General features: G+C 40.7%; 1 protein-coding gene across 3 annotated transcripts in view; it reads left to right on the top strand.

The window, feature by feature from the left end:
- Positions 1-22,653, top strand: part of myo3a (myosin IIIA) — a 66,444-nt gene that overhangs the window by 5,121 nt on the left and 38,670 nt on the right. For all 3 annotated transcript variants that reach the window (XM_030397471.1, XM_030397470.1, XM_030397469.1), the window contains exons 2-6: positions 3,455-3,638; positions 7,043-7,177; positions 15,239-15,343; positions 15,517-15,616; positions 21,485-21,561. In XM_030397471.1, coding sequence (XP_030253331.1) covers positions 3,455-3,638; positions 7,043-7,177; positions 15,239-15,343; positions 15,517-15,616; positions 21,485-21,561 — 601 coding nt within the window. The remainder of the gene's footprint in view (positions 1-3,454; positions 3,639-7,042; positions 7,178-15,238; positions 15,344-15,516; positions 15,617-21,484; positions 21,562-22,653) is intronic.

The raw sequence follows: 22,653 nt of genomic DNA, 5'->3' as shown, positions 1-22,653 counted from the left end.
TTCTTTGGTTAAACAGTAACTATGGTTCCCTTATTTGAATTCTCATTTGCAAGATCTGGGAGTGGCCGAGCACAATTTTATGTTGATGCTGTGTGTGTGCGTGTGTACCTGTACATACATACATTATGTGTTTCTTTGCATGTTTGTATGTGTCTTAATCCATGCTTCATCCCTTCCTATTCATGTGCTCCTGGCGGCTTTGTTCCCTCTCACCATCTTCATCAATCAAAGGTCAGTAAATCACGGATATTTAAATGTCTGTTAATCTTCGCAATGATTTGTGAAACAATCTGTAAAGAGCAGAAAGTTTACTGTGAGTGTGTGACGAGGTTATGGTGCTATTTGTTTGCGGAGCAGCAGTAGAGATTGGTCTCATAAGATGTGGAGTCTTTTATTTTTTATTTGAAAGAAGTTATAGTTTATGATGTTACCAGAAATTAACAACATAAGATTCTTCTGCATGATGTCGCTCGAGGATCTTTAAACCGTTTGCATCTCAGTGTTATTTAGCAGAACTTGTGCGCCTCTCAGTGAAAGTATTGCACTTATTGACTCCGGTCTTTTCCAGCGAGCCAGATTATCATGGCTTGTAGACAAGCAGTCCTCTCGTGCCAAGGTTAAGCCGAAACTTTAACCCACTCATCAGCGTCACAGATTAGTCCATGCCGGTGTCCACTTTAGCCAAATGGATCTTGTGTTTCCTCTAAGTGCCTCGAGTGTCCGAACCTTTGCCCTCACATCAAAGAGTAGATTTCCACTGAAGACCTTTTGACTGTAATTTATCTTTGGTTTAAACCATTTTTTTGACATTATAAAATCTGTATTCTTTTCTTTTCATACCACAGTAGTGCCTCTGTTCGCACAGTCAACACACGCTCGGTAATGCGTGTGCGCTTCATTATTTGTGCGCCTGTACACAGACTGTGGTTAATGCCACATCCCTAGACAGCTAACTAAGAGTGACAGCTAGCCAGAGCCCCAGGGGCACAGAGGGTTAGGTAACCCCATGCAAACAGACACATACACAAACAGACACACACACACATACACACATACACTGGAGGTGTCCAGTGTGTGTCCTTTGGTTTCGCTCTCCTGTCTCGTGTGTCACAGCATGTTGTCACATATAGAGACAGCAATGTATTATTGAGGATGTCTGCAGGTTACTTAGACGCTGTACATTAGGCTAACACAGGTGCAATTACCTACATGAGGACGCATGTATGGGAGTCTAATTGCTCTGTGAACGCGATGACTGATAATATCTCTGCAAAAACATTATTCATGCAGCCAGCTTTATCTCACTCTGGACTGATTTGCTCTCAGTCAAACTGATTTAAATAGTCATTATAATCATGATTTAAGATAAAATAACTGCTGGGAAAAGACTGTAAGATGACACACTTGGGACTAATCTACTGCAAACATAAATAAAGTGACCACTGGTTAAAAAAAGAGGAGTGGCCCTCAACAGCACCGTGTGCTTAGCGCCTCTAACCAGCTTGTGTATGAATGGGCATCTATATAGGGAAAGGCTCACGCTGCAACGGTGCCTAATTCCTGCTAATCCTGCCGTATCTTCTACCACTTAGAGATGGTTTCCAATGGCAGCAAAGGAATTGCTAGTGAGATTAGCTCTTGTTAGCTCCTCCTGCTCTGTGGTTCACACTCACAGCCGGGCCAGGCCGGCCTACCACCGCTCACCCACGCTCACCTTTTGCACAGAAATGGATTAATTACTTTTTCGAAAATGTCCCAAGTCTTATTTAGAGAACAATGTAAGTTACGTCTTGTTATGCTTTTATCGTGGTTTCAGCTTGGATTCTGTCTCCAATGCAAATCGTGAGGGTTTATGAAAAGTGTGTTGAGAGGTGGTTGTGCAGGATTCAGCATTGTTTCCTTTACATGATCATTTGGTTATCTGATTAACTTTTCCTCTGAACACGAGATACAACCTTGTTCTCTTTGTAGTGGTGTTGCATTGCAGTGTTTGCCCGTTGGGTGTTTATTCTTGTTATTTGTTCCATGCTAATCTCTGTTGGTCACATTTGTGGTTCCAGCACTGTAAGTGGTTGCAGCACTAATATTGGTTATATTTGGTTACTTGATCATGATTAAAGAGCTAATACACTTGCTTTGATTTGTTATTTTGGTTATTCAATTTACCATTTCATCTAGCTGTGGTGGATATGTTCTTACTCTTGTGGTCCACCGCTCCTGAATGAACATAGAGGAATCACTGCATTGTGGTTTCGGACAGAAAAACAAATTGCATTTGCAGACGTCTGCAGTTTACTTTGAAAACTTACTCTGCTTCGGCTGACTCTGGCTGGAAGAAACACACACCTCTCTGAGAGTTCAGAGACAAGAAACAAATCAAGAGGTGAAGCAAAACACCTCAGTTCTGCAGTTGACTTCTACAAGTTAAAAGTTTCTCAAGGTTTAAATGACACATTGTTAACTTTTAAATTAGGAAATGCCACTGATTACCAGAAGCCACAGTTCTTTAGATTCATTTTTAACAGCTGCTGCATGAAGGGTCCACATTTAGTATCAGTTCCCACATGCATATTTGTGTATCAGTGTGTGTTGTGCTTTTTAAACCTCTCAAAAATACAAAGCTGTGAGTCAGTAATCCACCATTGTAACAGTGTAATCCTGTATCATCATTTATCTGCATCAAGCACGTAGCTAAATCGTGTTAGATGCAATATGACTGGAAGTAACATCAGAATCCCAGAAATAATTGCGTTCCCAGTCTTTTGTGGCACGAATGAGTCTTTTCAAATAGAGATGTTAACTGCTGAGAGTCGGTCGTCTATTTCCGTCTTGCGTAAGAATACAGTGCGACACAACATTTATTACACTTCAAAAGTCTGTTTCCACGAACAAAGATCCAACTAATACAGCTACAAGGCTGCAAGGTGTAAAAGAGGGTAATTCTACTAGTTTTGCAGCTTTACCTGATAACAGCTGCAGCTATTTACTATTATGTTTGTATTTACATGTTTGCTTTTACTATAGAAGAGTGTTACTAAAGTGTTAAAGCCCCAAACGCCCAACGTTAACCCCCAACGGCCCAGCTACCACTGGATTATCCTCTTGTTAAACTCTTGATGTGCTTCCAGTTTAAATCCCAAACAAACCAGCATGAAAACGAGACAAGCCACTCATCTGGTTACACTTCTGTATAGTGAAACTATTACTTGGCAGGTAATACAACGTCCTTTGTTTGATTTATCAGCATTGTTTTCTATTTTCTAGCGTGCACTTGTGCACTGGGCTTTAAGACTCCTTCAGCTGAGCTCTTGACTAATATGTTTACTGAGTTCTCGAATGGATTAATATCAGTATAAGCACATCAGCCTGCTGTGCTTACTGCCGTTTGTATTGTTCCCACTCAGCTGCCACTTTTCTTCTTCTCTAACGGGACCAATGTTCTCCTCTTTCACAGGAGATCTCTCCTGAAGATGTTTCCACAATCAGGGAAATCGATTGTCTTTGACAACTTTCCAGATCCCACCGACACATGGGAAATCATCGAGACAATCGGGAAAGGGACATACGGAAAAGTCTACAAGGTGCTCAACAAGATCGATGGAAGTAAAGCAGCTGTGAAGATACTGGATCCCATCCATGTAAGTGTCTGTTTAAATGACTTGATACAAAAGTTGATGCATGCTGCTTATTTAATTTAGGCACAGATCTCATCTTATATTGCTTCTACTGCTATTAGCGTAGGTTAAAGTTGGATAATGTCTTCGTTCCGTGCCGTACACGTGGTGTAGGCTGTGCATCTTAAGGCAACTATAAGCTTATTGTGCATTTAGCGGAGGCACATGTTAGTGACTTTTGACCGCATTTACAGCATCTGTATGTTAGAGATTTAAACACCCACACAGATTAGATCTGGCTAACCATTATTTCTCTTTGCATCCATCTTGCTTGTAGTTTATGTATCTATTTCCTTCCAGTTGTTAAGGCAGTATATTTCTACCAATTATCTGCCCATTACTTTCACAATTATTCGATATCTTTGATGTCTATAAAATGCCAAACAAAATGTGTTAATGCTCACCACAGCTCATTTCCCAGAGCACAAAGTGAAGTCTTCAGATTGCTTCTTTTGTCCAACCAATAGTCCAAAGCCCAAAGACTCTTCATTAAACATCATGTGTCGTGTTTTTAGTGGTATGGCTCTGTGATTTTCAGAACATATGAAATAGCTTTCCTCCTCCTATAACCCCTGTGAGAATTATACTTTGTATTTGCATTGACTTGGGCTACAGTCCACAACCCTGATGTGATAAAATCAGCACTCCCAATGTGTTAAATACTGCAGCCTGGTCAGTGGTCATCCCTTCTAAGTTTGATTCTGTTGTTACCCCTCTGGGCTCACCTCTTGAAGCGACCTCTAGTCAGCAGCGGACACAGGATGCTTGGGGGGTAGAGGCGAAGAAAGGACACGTTTATATTTAAGAGAGGGCACTTTATCATGTTTTATTTTGCATAGAGGGGCATCCAGGAGGGCTTTTTCAAAGCGTTTTTTCTAAAGTATAGGAAAAAGTTTTAATCTTGGGGTGGTTGGGTCCGTTGGATTAGTCTTTCCCTCCAGAGACTGGGGATTGCATCTTGAATTTGACCAAGCATTAAGGTTGATTTGTTTTTAGGTAATGTTACGTAAGTTAGTTAATGTACTACGTACTTACGTAAGTTACGTGTCTCAACGTTATTTTAATCTAAGGTATTTTTTCCTCAACTTGACCAAGTTGTTTTGGTGCCTAAACAAACACACATTACATATGAGACTTTCATATCAAACCCTTAGCATGTTTACTCAACTTTGCAGGAAAGAAACACACTTTGCCAAACAACTGAACGGTCTGACCTATAAAGCTCAACGTTCCTGCAACATTACAGCAGTTACAACTTCAAGAAAGGATGCAACCCTTTCACACAGAGGAGTTTTTAGGTGGGAAAGGCATGAAAAGTCCTGGAAAGTATGTTGACAGATCTCTGGAAGATCTGATCCAACATCAGCAGAGTGGTTGACTCACTGGAAAGATCAACTCCACACTGCCCTGCTTTATTCTCTGCACAGGACGTTTAGGACGTTGCTGATGGTTTCTGTCTACAACCATCAGCAAATTATTTCAGCAAATTGCTTCTGATGAATTGCTCATCATCTGTGGGATGTATCATGGCAGCACTCACCATTTTCAGGGGCTCCTTTGCTTGCGCAGCATTTTAAACATCGAGCCAAAACACATGTTGTGAAGCGGATTTGGCCTAAAGGAAGAACATTTTGACACAGAGCAGAGATACATGATGTTTCTCCTGCAGCGTGGGACTGATGCATCCTACAAAACAGGGAGGATTTTTCTACAGTGAAAAGATTTACCAACTACAGAACATTACTGGGCAAGAACTATTGTTGTCATCTTACAACTTACATGTGCAAAGATCACTGTTTTTCACACAGTTACATAAAAGAATCACCCTTAATTTCATATCACGGTGTCCTTGTTTCCTGCAAAATGACAACACCTCCTCTGTTGTCTGTTTTGAAGGTACACTGAATTGTATGGCTTATTTAGCAGCTCTAATGAGAAGCCATTTTCATCTATTAAATCCAGCCTTCATGCTAATAAAAGTCTCATTAGTCTCTGCTGAATTTGTTGCTGTTTCTCATTATTGAGAAATGATTATCTACAGACCACTAGTCTGTGAGGACCATCATTATCGCCATCATTTTAATCACTGGGTTGATTATTTCATGTGTAGGCTGGTACAACTACATTGAAAAGTCCCCCAAGATTTTGTTTTTTGCAGCAGCTGTTGAATATGTAGCAGAGCGGTGGTTCTCAACATGGGGTCAGAGCCCAACGAAGGGGTCGCAAGATAGTTTCGAGAGGTCACGAAAGAGACTCATCACCATATTTCTTTCTCACAGTATTACTTTTCTCTCACACACTGACATTGATGTTATGGGCCAAGACATCTGAAGACGGCATCTTGGGATTTGACAAACACTGGCCGACATTTTCCACCATTTTCTGACTTTAATTTGAGTAAATCAAGAAATTATTCAACAGTATTTCACTCAATACGTTGAAAATAAAGACATTAAACACTGAATAATTTGTTTCTGTGGTGAAAATAAATTTGTAAGGCTGTAGAATTAAATATGCACCTGCTGGATTTTCATGTAAATTCTGCCTGTCTTGTTAGCATTAATCACACTGTAGGGCGGCAACATGCAGCTAAAGTGCAGCCAATAATTGCTGTAATTAAGATGTCCTGGATTTGCCCTTTTCACCCACATTAAAAATCCAGAGTTTGTGATGAAGGCTTCATAAGCAACAACAGAAGTGTTTATTCCTTTTCTTGGGTCTCGATCCTCTGTTACGCTGTTGAATATGAGCTGGATCAAAGAGACGAGCAAAGCCAACGTAATCTAGTCAGTGTAAATTGTTCAGCTTTAAATATACAACACGTAAGAATTCTGCATTAAAATGTCTTAAAACACCTAGACTTTTGTTGTATTTGTTGAGTTGTGTGTTTACATAATCCCAAATGTTTCCAACAAGAGGACGGGATTAAATTTAACAGAAACAAACATTTAAAACATAAGCCTTGTCTTTGAACATTTGTGCCGGAGTCGTTTCAGCATCAGAGCAGAATCTATTGTGACTGCTGGTGTTTATTCCTCCAGAAGCTCTGGATCTGCACCTAAACAACACTCAGCAAATATCCTATTTGGTTGGTTGTTTTGATAGAGAGAGACACAGATTTCTCTTACATTTGAACAGAGCCAAGCTAGATTTCTCTTGTTTGCAGTCGTTATGCTAAATTCGGAGGCTCCTGGTGAGGCTCCTCTCTTTTAACTCTCACCAAGAAATAAACTTAAAACACTTTCTTTAATCTATAAATCTAATATCGTCACCATTAGATCTGTTGCCTCTCTCGTCCTTTTTTTTGTATCTTTTAAGCAAAATAGAAAAACATGGTTGATAAACGCATTGTGTGTCCTTTCTTTCAGGATATCGATGAGGAGATCGAAGCGGAGTACAACATCCTCATGGCTCTTTCTGACCACGCCAATGTCGTCAAATTCTTTGGGATGTACTACAAGAAGGACGTGAAATGTGGAGATCAGCTGTGGCTGGTGCTGGAGGTAGGAACTGTTATTATATTTGAATACAGAAGCCACTTTGTGTTTGCCGCAACCCATATATTTGACTGAGAATACCAATCGCCTGTGTGCTGTGGCTGTACCGTGCAGACATAAAGCCTAAAGTTGCAGATTAAAGGTTCTCTCACAGCACGTCTCGCCAGGTATATGCAGCGGTGACCAAATCTGGCCAGGGATTATGCAACACTTTAATCCGCCATGGGTAGTCTAGGAGTTTACCTGCAGGCCACCGGAGGGATTTGGTCGCAGGTCAACAACATGGATGTGTTGGGGCTAGGTTAGCTCGCGTGACGCGGACACCCTGCTGAGAGCAGCAGAGCAGGGATTTCTGTTTGCAGGGGATGTCTTACTGCATTAGTTGATATACCTAAAATGCAAATTTCTCTTCTTGTAGCTGATTTCTCTTGTTTGGATTTTGGGTAAAATATGCTAACATATATAATGCATTTTGAGGTTTTTAGGTAAAACTACAGTTGCAAGTTATGAATGCTGAATTGGTGACTGCATCTAAAGTGGCCTAATTTGAATCAAGAAACATTAAAAAACATTACTGCCTTGACTTGAAGAGTGTTTTCCTACACCTGCTGACATACAGAAATGGTTTCATGCAGGTGTGTACTTGTGATATTTTATGCGAAAGTTCAAGGGGACCTTGCTGCCACAGCTACTTTCTGTTCATCTAAAAAAACCTTGCCTCCAGCTCCCCGGTTCTCCATCTTTCATATTCCATTGCCTGCTGTAGCCCTTTCCAAATGTCAAACTCCAGACAAACATGTAATGGAGGTCAACCTCAGAGGAGGAGAAGTGTTGGTGGGGTCCAGCACGATGGCAGACGTGGGTTTCCTTTAACTTTTGACTTTCTGACCATGTAATTTATGCTCATGCTTTGATAGAGGGCAGCGCAAACCTGGAGATGTCTGGTAAACACAGTCAGCACACTTGAGAAGGGATGATAAGAAAGAATGGTGGCAGAGTAGACACAGCTGTGGACACAAAGGTCTCTGAAGGACTGTTTCTGAGAATGTAGCATTTTTAGCCACGCTATCTTCATGGCTAGTCGTCCTAACACTGAAATATCAACTACTCCAACAGCTATTGTCCGGTAATGCTGTAAAGATAGTCATGGTCCCCAGAGGATGAATCTAAATGCCTTTTCTGGTCTCCTTAAGCCACCACTTTAAGCCAATGTTTCGAGATCACAGATATCTGGGTCAAGACTTCCTCCTCTGTGTGCCAGTCATTATTTACAGTCCAATTGGCAACTTCAGATGTGAGAAGCAACATCTAAGGTAATTTCTTTAAACAGATACTGTATGTATGCAGACTGATTTAATAAAAAGATGAAAAGTTAACATCATAGCTAAAATATCGCATCGCATTGCATCGTATTGTATCGTATCGTATCGTATCGTATCGTATCGTATTGCATCACTGATGCTATCATTAAGCTTTGAATTTCACTACACTCTCCTGCATAGTAACATCCTACTTTTTGTGAACTAATAAAACATACTATGATTTCAACAAAAATATAATTGGAGAAACTAATAAAAGTAAAAAATAATTAAATTCCCCAGCCCAGACAAAGCCCACCTACCCTTTCAAAACCCACAGTAACCACAATAACAATAGTATGAAAAAGAACAACATCAAATATGCGGGAGAACATTTCAAAAGAACGAATAAATAACATAAAGCATACAGAAAAAGGAGACTTTCATATTGTATGTATTTTTCAACCCTCAGTGAATTGTGTGTGTATGCATGCATTTCCTTTGCTTTCAACAAAGAAATAGGTTTTTCTGACTGCACCTAAGCAAAGAAACGTGCATCTCTTTCAACCTTGTTCCACATTGTTCTCTTCCTTTTTCTCTATTATCAGGTACAGCAGTGCTGGAACAGAGTGTCCATATTTCTGTAATCCAAGCTCATTGGGCTTCGCATCAACAGCAGCTGTGTTATGCTAACCCAGTAGATAGTTTTCACCTCTCCAGCTTGTGTTTCTTTCCCTTTTCATCGCCGTCCTTCCTCCTGACCTTTCTAGAGGACCCTGCAATTACTTTGCAAGGATATCGAGTACAATCTAAGATGCTGAATAACCAGACCACACACTGCATTATAGGGAAACAAAGACCTTTGTCTGATTGATAGATTTGCATTGTATTAGTAGGACTCATTTATTGAGTATAAATCCAAATCTGGTGTTCGTGCAGTTCGCTCGGCTTTGCTACTTTGTTTACTCCCTGTTTCAGCTCTGGTTTGCATATCCATTTTCAACATTTCCCTTGCAAAACTCTGGAGCCAGCAGTCCAAATCTGGTGGCTAATCCTGAGGCTGAAATCACTGCCTGACAGTTTTTAGCAAGAGGGTTGTGTGTGTGTGTGTGTGTGAGAGAGAGTGTTTGCTCTGAAGGGGTTTTAGCAGTGAAGAGACAGGAAAGCAGGCAGCGAGGTGGTCATTCACCATGGTTACTGTCCCTTCCTTTCTAAACTGTAATTTTCCATCCTTTAGCTCTGCCGAGAGGAGCCTTTCTCTGCCCTGCGCCGACAACAGGCCGCTCATTACGAGCAGAATTCATACAAATTGCATCCTCTACTTTGTTAGCCGCTCATTGGGGTCTGCAAGCTTTTGGCTTCGCTCTGTAGTGCGCTCATTTATGATAGCAGATGTGAGCCGAGATGAGCAGGCTTTCATGTATGACGCCTAATTCTGCTCACACAGAGGTTAAAAATACTTCAAAGATAGCAACCAAGGAGCGACTTTTATTCTCTAATTGGAAATAAAAAACCTGATTTGGATGTGCATTTCATTTGTGGGCTCTCAGGTTTCATCCAAAGGCTCAGTTAAATGAAGGCCAATGATTAGTTCAACCTTTTTAAAAGCTCATCCTAAAGATGGATCTCTTCTTCCATTATGCAAAAAACAAAAAAATCACTTTGTCATAAGGCTGATGGAAATCGCACTACTCTGTGCCTTTGTGGACTTTGATTTCTGAATATTGCTAGTTCTTTTACTGCTGTTTTGTTGTTCCTACCAATTATAATAATGCTAGTAAGGAAATAACTTTTACATGGAGAAGTCTTTGTTAATGTTTGACCAAAAGCTGCTCACCTCTGCTGTGAAACCTTGTTTTTATGATCGGCTTAATGGCTTTTCAGGACACATATTATATCTTTTCAGTGTGTCATCACCATTTATAACAAATCCTTTTTAAATATATCACTATGAAAAGACAAACACCTGGTTTATATGTTCATTTGTGTCTTAGCAAAGAGTCCTGCATTCAAAATATTTAGTAAAATGACCAACCAGCAGTTTAATATACTTAGAGTATCAAAGTTAAAATGCTCATATTGATGCAACAATGTGTAAGTAGCAAATGATGACGATGGCATTGTGATTTAGGGGCTGATCGAAACTGAGAAATCAACAAATGAAACAAACATTCACATAGATTTCCGTCGAAGGAAATGCACATGTGTTTGAAAAACCAAAGAAGACTTTAACAATTATAAAATACTGATTATTAATTCAAAGATATGTGTTTGCAAGAATTCATGAAATCCCCATCAGAGACATTCTGACACTGTGTTTGTCCTCATTGTAGAACATTGCTTTCTGGTCGGACACCTTCTGAAAGTCAGAGACAAACCAACACCGCCTGCACTGACTCTCATCAGTCTCTGTCCTGACTCTTCCTGGCCTCGTATCCAGTCATTAATTGACAATGAGGTTTAAAATTGTATTCCTTGTTCAGGCTTTTCAATAAATGGTGCCAGAAAGTAGACACCTCGGCTATTATGCCCGTGTAAACGATAAGGCCACAGTAACAATAGTAGTGTTTTTTTCTGGAGGCGATCCAGCGGGTTGCACACACACGAACACACGCGCTTATTCAGTGTTGGAGACATGATCCATACTTCCAGTAACACTAAATGAAAATGTAATGTAGAATTATATTTGCAGGGACATCAAAGTTAGTTCACTAAAAAGTCAGCACCTGTTTGTTTCATCTTTATGTCCGTTTCATCCGCTTCTTTTACCCGTCTTTGATCGACTACTTTCATTTACATGACTAAACAAGCACCTGATTCATTTGTGATGGAGAACATCCCACTCAGTATTCAATGTATTCAGCTTTTTCTTTGAAAATTGGCAGTTCTGTAGAAACTCACGTGATGTTCAAGATGAAGATGTAAGTCATGGATCTTAACAGATCTTTTATATTATCAGTTTCTCCTCTGATTTTCAGCAGATCTGTGGTGACAAAGAATAATAATAATTGTATAAATATCTTTTCCGAAACTCTGACTTCACAGGAAATCTGGTGTAATCAGTACAAGAATTCAATCAAACCATGACTGAAGGTTCATATATCGTTTCCACTCTGCAGTGGAGTCTTCACCACGTCTCAAATAATTAATGTTCATGTCGAGCATCACTTTCTGGAAGTGGGCACTGTGGCTAAGGTGAGAGCGCTAACGTTTAGCTGTGCTAAATCTAGGGCACCAGACCTCTCATTAATATGGATTTGTCTGTCTGCCTGGTGTAATTTAATGATGACAGGTGATATGGCAGCACTGATGTGGACTGACGTCAGGCGCGGCTCGTTGTCGGAGTGCTGTGCTGTCTCTGAAAGCCTCAGCGGTATTCTCTGCTTAACTGCAGTTTGTCTGCACGTCTGATAGTAGAGGGAAGGAGTGATTAAGCTCCCCATGTGGCAGCTGAGATACATGCCATCTATCGTGCAGCGGCTCTCTGGGCTCCTGATGGATAGGTAGATTGATAGACGGATTGAAAACAGAAACGAGGCCCGGCACTGAAAACTTATGCCATCACTTATTCAAGGTCAAAGACTTGCTTCACTCTAAGCATGTGGCATATAGAAGGATTACTTAGGGGTCCCCAAGTGGATGCTGTAGGCAGGGTTTCTGTTGGAAGTCTCTGTTGTCATATCTTTGTTGGAAAGTCAAAAGGATTGACTACGAAGAGACACAAAATGACTTCAAAGAGACACAAAATGACTTCAAAGAGACACAAAACCATTATGGAGACAGACAAAATGAGTACAAAGAGATACGAATCAACCTCAAGTAGAAACAAAATGACTTAAAAGAGATACAAATCAACCTCAAGTAGAAACAAAATAACTACAAAGAGAAACAAAATGACTACAAAGAGATACAAATCAACCTCAAGTAGAAACTAAATAACTACAAAGAGAAACAAAATGACTTCAAAGAGACACAAAATGACTACAGAGAGAAACAAAATGACTACAGAGAGACTGTAAACAACCACAAAAAGATGCAAAGCAACCACAAGGAGACAAAAAAACAAAGAGAAACAAAATGTCTGAAAGAGTTTGAAAACTACCGCAGGGGAAACACAATGACTACAAAGGGACTCAAAACAACCACAAAGAAACACAAAACTACTACACAGAGACTAAAATGACTTCAAAGAGACACAAAGCCATTATGGAGACAGACAAAATGAGTACAAAGAGATACGAATCAACCTCAGGTAGAAACAAAATGACTTAAAAGAGATACAAATCAACCTCAAGTAGAAACAAAATGACTACAAAGAGATACAAATCAACCTCAAGTAGAAACAAAATAACTACAAAGAGAAACAAAATAACTACAAAGAGAAACAAAATGACTACAAAGAGATACAACTCAACCTCAAGTAGAAACAAAATAGCTCCAAAGAGAAACAAAATGACTACAGAGAGAAACAAAATGACTACAGAGAGACTGTAAACAACCACAAAAAGGTGCAAAGCAACCACAAGGAGACAAAAAAACAAAGAGAAACAAAATGTCTGAAAGAGTTTGAAAACTACCACAGGGGAAACACAGTGACTACAAAGAGACTCAAAACAACCACAAAGAGACACAAAACTACTACACAGAGACTAAAATGACTACAACGATACAAAACAACAGCAAAGAGAAACAAAATGACAACACAAACCTCAGAGTCTAGTTTTTATGTAGGAGAGGTTTGGGGCCTCTGGCATGTTTGTTCGTTTCATAATCTGGGTTGAACATTTTAGTATTTATTTCTTTATTTCTGTTTCACATTGAAAGGTAAAGGAGGTTATGATGCATTAGAGTGGCTTTTAAATCAGAGCTGAACCAATTAACAGTAAATAAATTGGCAGCTATCGCTATAATCATTTTAGCTCAGAGCCAAATCTGGTACAAAGCATCTTGTCTCATTCTTGAGACTTATGTATTTTATGCACGGTGTCTGATTTAAATTTGAAACTAAACTAAACTAAACTAAGTCATGGATTCAGTAAAAAATACCAATATATATACCAGTTCCAGCTGACCAAATGTGATTTCCTGGTGATTAGAAATATGAGAGTCATCTTTGCTTCTGAGTCATCCCGACTAACCTTGTTCATTATTTTCTGTCATAACAATCAAATCCAAAAAAAATAATCATTAGACCAATCAATAAGGACAGTATTTTGTATTCACATCACTATAATCAACTAAATCTGGTGTTTTGTTCTACTCATTGTGAGTGAAGAGTCGGGGGAAAAAGCAATTCATAGCTTCCTGCGGTTAACTCAATTAGCTGCAGTAAGTAGCATAGAAACACAGAATATGTACAAAGGCAATCAAGCCCTGTGGGTGGAACTATAATGAGATGACAAAATGGGTGCTTACTTGTAGATTTGGGCGCGCAGCTGCAAATATTGTGCCCGTGTTATGATGCTAGGATTGTACCAGTCAGCAGTTTTTTGTTAGGACTGCGGGGGAAGACATTTGCAGAGTAATAATACAAAATTACACCATAATTTCTCTAGCTGGTGCTGTTATGCAGCATTTTGTTTCCCTAACCAGTTTAGGAAAGTACACGTCGCACTGTAAGCCCCATGCTGTTGCTTTTATGTACAACACCCTGTCATTTTTTAGGTGTGAGCTGACAAATCTTATAGTTGTCGTTGATGCCGTGTTATATAAGTTATTCAGTAGTAACCTCTCTTTAGTACGATCGCCGCGGGGGGCTGATTCTTATCCTAAATAACCACACACCGCTGCACATCTTTTGCCTAATTAAGCTTTCAGTTTACAAGCGCAGGAAATTAGTGTAATTATACAAGAACAAGTGTTTCATACATAAAAAGATACGATGGAAATTTCCCGTCATAGCAGCTGATAAAAAGTGGCATGCGTTTCTATGTTTAACGCATCTTGTGGATGATATATTCTACCACCCACAGTGGCATGGTACGTGTTTACAAACAGTTTTCATATGCAGAATCTACAATTTATCTTCCCCAGCAGCCCCCCCCCCCAGCAAAGTGATTGACATCTCAGAGCTTTTTATTTTCCGTATACCTCTGGCATCTCCCGAAGAAAAGGCCCAAATTAAGGGTTATTATTGTTGCCAAGGCAACCTCCTGGGTAATTTTCTGTAATTTTCCAGAGAGGGATTGCTATTGACAGTGGAGTCCATATCTAGTAGAGGCAGTGTACCACAAGAAAGGAAAACTATAAACACACAAAATCAAATGTTTTTTGCGACGGGGAGGAGGAAATGCTCCTGCTGATTTTATCTCGGTGCTTTCTGTTTCCACCACGAAAGGTTGTCCTTTAAAACGGTGTGTAATTTCTGACATTAACGTCGGCATCGTATGAAAACATAAGAGGATGTTCTTCATTTGAAGATTGATTTGTGCGTGTTTAATATTTACCCTGCTTAGTCATCACGGCGTAGATTAAACCCTGCACGCAAAATGTACATTCTCCCCGCGGGGGTGATTTTCACCTCTCCACTAAGCTGCCTCAGAAAAGATAAGCTGCTAAAGATTGACAGAATTATGTTCAGCATCTCTTTCTCTCACTGTGAAATCTCATGATCAAAACGTTTTCAATCCTCCGCTGTTCCTCCGCGGGAAATTCTGCACATCTCAGATGCCACAGATTTCAGCACATTGTATAAGTTCAGCTATAAGTGCTGACTCATGTCAAGCTTCCTCTCATCATTCTCTTTTCTTTGTGGGTTTTTCTGTCGCAGCTCTGCAACGGGGGCTCCGTGACGGATCTGGCCAAAGGCATGCTGAAGAGAGGAGACAGAATGGATGAAGCCATTATTGCATACATCTTGCACGAGGCCCTCATGGTAAGCCTTTCGAATGAGCAGGAGGGGAGACAATGCTGTAATGTCGAGCTCAATCGAACGACCTCCCACTGAATGCGCTGGCTTCAATGAAAAGGATAGAGGGGTTTAAACGGGATCATTTTGGAGGCAGGTGCTTGTCAGGAAAAAGGCCATTAACCACTTTGTCTGCACAGGGCCTGCAGCACCTGCACATCAACAAGACCATCCACCGAGACGTCAAAGGCAACAACATCCTGTTGACGACGCATGGAGGGATCAAACTCGTTGACTTTGGTACGTTTTTTTGAAAAAGTCAAACTTTAAATGGATGGGTTGCCCCAAAAATAAAAATACATACCGTACTTTAGCTCTCACCCGTACTGCAATTTGTCTATCCACATTGTTTGGGTGCGAGTTGCCCAGTTTTGGAGAAATCGGTTGTAGAGATGTTTGTCCTTTCTCGCCAAAGCGCCCCAAAATATGTTTAAGAAGCTCAACGATGACGTCTCTATGTGTAACCAAGTGTCTCGTAAGGACTAGCCAACACGGCCGAGAAAGTTCAGCTCAGTGACTCGAATTACCTGAACTGAGGCCTAGCTGTCCCTCAGAGCAGCCAATGCTTCTTTACATTTAATTTAAACGAGTGAGTTGTATAAAAATTGCCCCCGTACAGTTGTAAAAAAATGGGGAAACTAGGCACTTCCAGGCTCCTATCTCCATATATTTATATGTGTCATGAAGTCGGCTAGTTTGACACGGAGTCTTAAACGGACTGACTCGCTTTTGGAATGAGCCTCAAGTAGCTATCGAGGAGATGCACTTTTTGGCACTTCCTCGTTGGCTGTTTTAGCTCTAGAAGTTGCCGCTTGAAGAGGATGCACATTTTCTTGTGTGCTGTGCCACGGCTGTCAGGAAATAGACTATCCAGGTTGTGATTTCTACAAAGAGACACTGCTGTGGAGTATTTTTTGGGCACTTTAAACACTAATCTTGTTCTATTATGTTTGAGAGGCGGCAGACATCTCTATGGCAACTCCCATCAAAACAATCTTAGAGGAAGTCAGAAGAAAAATACGTTGTTTTTTGGGGGGGATTTTGGGGGGAACTATCCCTTTAACAATGTGTCTTTTTTGTACCATCCTTCTCTAATCTGTGAAAATCATGTTATGGCTGTATTTAACCGAAGAGGGTCAAATCCATTACCTTCAGCCGCTTGCCAAATAAATTGTGCCGCTAATTAGTTTCCTTGAGAGGCTGGAATACGTTTACACAACCCGACAAGGTGGCAGACGATTATACTTTTCCATTACACCCCGTCCTGTACGTTCTGCAAACATCGTTGCTATTCACCCGTGCTTGCTCTGATTTGCTTTTGGGTTTTCATAACCAAATGAGGCACTTCGAGCACCACAACCACAGTTCCTGGACTGTAGGCTCGTGATAGGCAAAGTGAATCTGACTATTTTCGAGGGCGATGACTCACCCCCTGTTTTCTTCAGGGGCTGAAAAACCAGCTGCCTGTTTTCATTACAAATAAAATCCCCACTCAACGTGTGTGTAGGTTTGCATTTAGTCTGCTAATTGTGGGCTTCTCTTAAAAGCCTTTTTCTAACCATGAAGCGCAAAGTGCACAGCTCTTATATAAGGAAGAGGAGGGTGGGGGGTATTAATGGAATCACTTTAATATGTGAATGTGAAGTAGCTAATATGGAGCAGGGCCACCCGCCGCCCTGAGAGCAGCTTCTTCCTCCTCACGTGGCTGTCAGAGATTCTCAACACCTGTTTGTTTCACCAGTTCTGCCAGTTCTGAAGTAGGAAAGCCTGGAGGTCTTTAGGAATTAAAAAAAAGTTAGAGATGTAACACAAACTGCACATTTCAAAATGTCTCATGAATGTTTAACGATGTCTACATCTGGTGATAAAAGCCTCGTCGAGGGTCCTGATGATTTTTAAATTCCTTTTAGCAATTACGTGTTTTAACGGAAACATTTACATTTGCTCAATGGGCCTTTTTTCAAGTGCGACTTTAACAAGCTAACTAATAATCGATTACTTGAAGTTTAATTGAAATACAGCAAATAAAAGAAATGTGCTGCATTACCATGTATGATATAAACTAAACATCCTGACCCCTGACAGCTAACCAAACACTTGTTCTGTTTTTTAACATTAAAGGTCGAATTTCAGTGTTCTTGTTTGCCTCAACAAAGTAGCAGCAAAGCCAAAAAAATATATTGTATAAGATATAATACTGCAGTAATTCACCTTGTTCCCAAATGAGCAGTGGAACAAACAGCTGTCCATGAGTTCACAGTTTTATAGTTTTATAATTTTTTCTGCTGTTCACGGAAAATCAGCTTTAAATTCTGTGATCTGTGACATTCTTAGTGTGGATATCGATTAACTTTTACGACAAATGTAATTTACGCTGTTGGACTGTCAGTTGGACAAAATGAGCAATTTGAAAAAGCGCGATCAGCAATTAGCGCAATCTGCTGACAGTTTATAGACAAAACAATTACTCTGTATTACTTACAAAACTCAAATGCATTAATGTTCCTTTTATTAAGTGCTGGAAAAGTGTCATCTGTCTTTCTTGTTTCAATTGTTAGTAGCAGACTCTTGGTCATTAAAATTGCTGCATTTTCGATCATCACCATCTGCTCCTTTGAAATAATGACTACACCAACTTTATTTTTCAAATTGGATGCCTGCGGCGTGTGTACACTGTAAAAAAATAAAAGAGAGACGGCATCATTAGCAGGAAGTTACTGGGCTTTTATAACAGAAGCCGTCACACAGTATGTAACTTGTTGTGGAGAGCTGCTGCATCTCAGGATCGATCTGCACATTCCGTCCATCTACAGCCACTTGAGCTATTTAATGGTCATTGAGAAAGACTCTTGTCTGATAATGCACCACGAGTCCCTCTTGAGAAGAGCGACAGTAACATGTCTGCTGGGAAATGTCAAACTGGCCGCGTCTAGTTCCAGTATTTATTAGATTAGATAATCTCGATATTGTCTAAAATAGTTACAGCACAGTTTCATTCAGGGCTTGAAGGTCTTTGAGAAGATCTTACTCATCTGAAAATATGACATCACAAACAAGATCTGACCGTTTTGTTGCGTTGTGGTATCCAGATTTTGTTTGCATCAGAACGTCTTAGCTTCATCGTTTCTCCGGCTGAACTTTTAATGAATCTTTAAGATAAGAATGTTACAGTATCTGTGGTCGTGTTCCTGTGGAGAAATCACATAAAAACAACAAGTTTAAACTCTCGGCTCAGCGAGACGCTCCTGAAAAGCAGACAGGAAGTAGTAACATTTAAAGTTGTGGCATTATCACCGAGAAATCATCACTGCTTTAATTTCTTGGAGATCTGAGAGTAATTGTTGTAAAAGCAGGTGGACCAGCGAAACAGTTTCAGCTTCCATGTTAGCTTATCTCATCCGAATGCATTCACTGCTATCTGCTCTTTTAGCTCCGCTGGCTGCTCAAAACAAATGCGGTCAGTGATAGAGATTAAAATAGGAAACATTCTCTTTGTGAAAGAAAACAGCAGGGTTATAATGATTTATGAACTCATGAACTTATTGAATAATGTCAGAAGAAGCAGCATTAGCACCAGTGTGACCGTGATACGATATGGAAAAGTTTGTGCAATGCTCGGCCGTGTTTTTATCTTTGTCGTGTCACAGATAAACATTTAAAGATTATGTAGACTGAAATATCTCAACGACTATCCAACGGAGTACCATGATTTTAGTAGATCTGGTGAAATATAGTCATGACCAAGAACTTTTAAAAAAGAAAGTGAAATCCTCATCCTCAGTTGTGCTTTGTGCTTAATGCTAATTAGCATGTTGTTGTTGGCATGCTAACATCTTCAACTAAAATGGCGAGCGAGACAAATATTACACCTGCTAAACATCAACATGTTAACATTGTCATTGGAATGATGTAATCCCATGATGTAACTGTAATTTAATTACAAGTTCTTCTCTTCATCTGTTACATCATTCTGTTGTTTAATTCCTTACCGCTGTTACATGTAATAGTTACCTCCCAAAACTGTTTTTTTTAAATGGATGTAGATTCTTAGTCTGTTTCGATGCTTATGTTTTCTGTACCAAATGATATAAAGCGGCCAATCAGATGCAACAAACTGAATTTGTCATCTTTCCATGACTCATTAAATGTCATGTTATCCACCTGAGATGAAGGGTGGCAGCAAACTGAGCACATAAGATGAGGTAGAGACTGTGTTTTCAGCTGCCGACTAAGACTTTGGCAGTATGCAAAGAATTTTAAACCCACACTGGAAACCGAAGGCACAAGAATGTCTCTAACATCTTTTGTGCGGCTGCTTTACATCTCTATCACACCGCTGAGTTTAAATTTCTATCGGATTTCGGTCACGACGTCATCAGAGGAAGGGGGGAGGAAAAAAAAGGAGGAGCGGTGTAAAAATAAGCTCTGTGTGTATAAAAACTTGCAGAGTGACGAAAGCGGTGAGGAAACAAGGGCCCCGGCTCGTGCTCGCCTCTGTGCTGCATGCTGGCACTGCGTCACGCTGGCGTTAATGGTTTTTCATGTGGAGGGGTGCAACGCTGCACTAAGCAGCTGAGGAGATAAAGCCCCCGCAGTGACTCATCACCAGCAGAGAAACAAAATAGCAAAGAGATGGACCCAAAAAGAGCAGGGGAAGAATGGGGTGGTGGGGGGGGGGAAAGAGCAGCTCGTTCATGGCTCCCTCATGAATATTCTAATTGACAGCGTTATCTGTGTGATGATTATTAAGTGTGGCCCACCAGGCTCCACTCCGGGCTAATGTAGCGGAAAGAGAGGGGCTGTGAGAGCTTTAATAGGGTGCTCATTGTGTTTCTGTAGCCTCACACGCTCATATACCTTCTGTAGGTTGAAACAGGCGTCTGTGCGTGTGTGTGTGTGTGTGTGTGTGTGTAGCCATGAGGTTGTTCGGATCAATGTGGTTTTACTGGGGTGGTTTTGTTTGTGTGTGTCTGCCCTCATCTACAGTATGCCACTGATGTGTTACTGTGTGGTGGTTAGGTGGTTTGCTGACAGCGCGTTTGTGTGTGTGTGTGTGTGTGTGCGTGCGTGTCAGCCTTCTGCATAATTCCCCTCCTGCATGTTTTCTAATCCCTTTTTCCATGTTTGCTACATTTTTTTTTTCCCCCTGCATTGCTCATCTCCAGCCCACCGTCACCAACAGAGCATCAGGGATATAACTGTACTGTAAACCAATAATGATGAGCTTTTACAGGGAAACAGTCGCCGACATGCATGTTGTGAAAACTGCACACACAATCTGCAGATAAAAATTAAACTGTGGGATTCAGAGTCTCATAAAATGAGGGCGCGGGACAAAAGCTTTGGTCTGCTGCGGCACTAGATCACCGTTTGTTTGTCGGTCACCGCTTTTGTCTCGGGGGCTCGGCTTCTTTCCCGGGTGCTGCTTCAGCAGAGCCCGCCCTGGGACACATCGCTGTGCGGCGTAACACTGATTGGTCTGGACTGGACTGAAGTCACGATTGTGGGTCAGCATGTTCCTTGTCAGGCACGCATAAGGACACACAAGCTCTCTCTTCCTCCCTGTTTTTTTTTTTGCTGAATTTATCCCTCCCTGCTTACCCTCTTTGTGCACAGGCAGATAAAGCATAACGTAAGCTAATAAATCAAGTGTATATCTTGTTCTGAGAGGGGGTGAATGTTGTCTCCAGCTGCCAAAAGCCAGTTTACAGTTGAATTATATTCAAATGTTGTTCTTGAAATGCTCGGGGGAAAAAAAATCACCTGCAGTCATACAAGAATTTGTAATTCAAAGCCATCTATCATTCGAAGGGGAAGAAAAAACCCCCCCAAAAAACAGCTTGATGGCTTTGTGTGCATGTGAGCGCGTACTTGTGTTTGTGTTTTGTTTTTCCTCCTCGTCTCTATAGTGACAGCTTTATCAGAGCTGTACGAGAGCGGCCCCCCACTGTTTACCATTCACTGTTTCCCTTTTCACAGATCATCACTTCTGCCATCCAGTCTGATCTTTAGGAGAGCAAAAAAAAACACGTTGAGGAAGTTATTTCCAATCGTCTCCACTGAGTGCTCGTCCTAAGATGTCTAAAGTGTGTATTCTCCTCCCTGCAGGTGTCTCGGCCCAGCTGACAAATACCCGCCTGAGGAGGAACACCTCTGTGGGAACCCCCTTCTGGATGGCTCCTGAGGTACAGTAAAACGGGCCCATAAACGCTCCCGCAGCCTCCTCTCTTTCCACTACATTAGCCTGGAGCAGATCCCAGTGGGCCACAGTTAATAATCATCAGAGAGATAACACTGTCAAATACAACGTGCACGGGGAAAAAAATGGAATGGACGGCCTCCGTCATTCATTTCCCGCCTAATCATAGCTTTAGTGCACTAGAGTTCATATACTGTCTTCACAGAAATGGCTTCATGAAACACTGCTTCTTTATACCAGTCACACCCTCCTGTCCTTTAGTTTTTATGGCAGGTGAATGTAACCTTCTCCTGTGTTGTATAAGAAAGGTTACCAGGGCTAAATTGAAACTTAAAACGGAAACTAGATGTGAAAAAACATTTTATTTTACTGAAATAAACATAAAAACTAGAAAAATAACAAACAATATTGTTAATAACATAACTATCTATGAAATATCTAACATTCCGTTGTCTTTCCGCTTATCCGTGAGGGTTGTGGCCATGTTTTTACAGGGCTTACTGGGGCCAAATCCAGTTTTTACTCAATGGGGTGCCACACAAGGTGCCAACTGCACATCAGGAGCAATTTTGGGGTTCAGTATCTTGCTCAAGGATACTTCGACATGTACCTCAGTCCCGCCCCAGGGGAACAAGGATTTGAACCAGCGACCTTCCGATCAGTAGTCCATCAGCTCTACCCACTGAGCTACAGCCGCCATATGAAATATCTATGACATCTTTATCAGTTTGGTCAAATAGGTCAACATGGTAAGCGTCAGGAAAAAATTGCATTTGTTTATTGAGACCAGGATGATTGTGAGACTCCTATTAAATCCTTCTCTTGACAAATATCCTACATATTATGATAAAACTAAAACTTAACATTTTCAAACAGTGAGCTGTTGATGCAGTTTCAACATTGTGTTTATGTTTTCGCTCTCCTATAGCCCCGAATGCCTCTAGCTTAATGTAGGCCACTTCTGCCTGAAGCAGTTTAAAATCATTTTTATATCATTTATATATCACAATAATTAAATCAATACTGTATGTAGAGCAACAGTCATTTCACACCCTCCTGTCCTTTAGTTTTTATGGCA

This window comes from Sparus aurata, chromosome 19 (genome assembly GCF_900880675.1).
Source record: "Sparus aurata chromosome 19, fSpaAur1.1, whole genome shotgun sequence".
Classification (NCBI taxonomy): domain Eukaryota; kingdom Metazoa; phylum Chordata; class Actinopteri; order Spariformes; family Sparidae; genus Sparus; species Sparus aurata.
The sequence above is the reverse complement of the archived record's forward strand: the minus strand, read 5'-3'. Positions and strand labels throughout refer to the sequence as shown.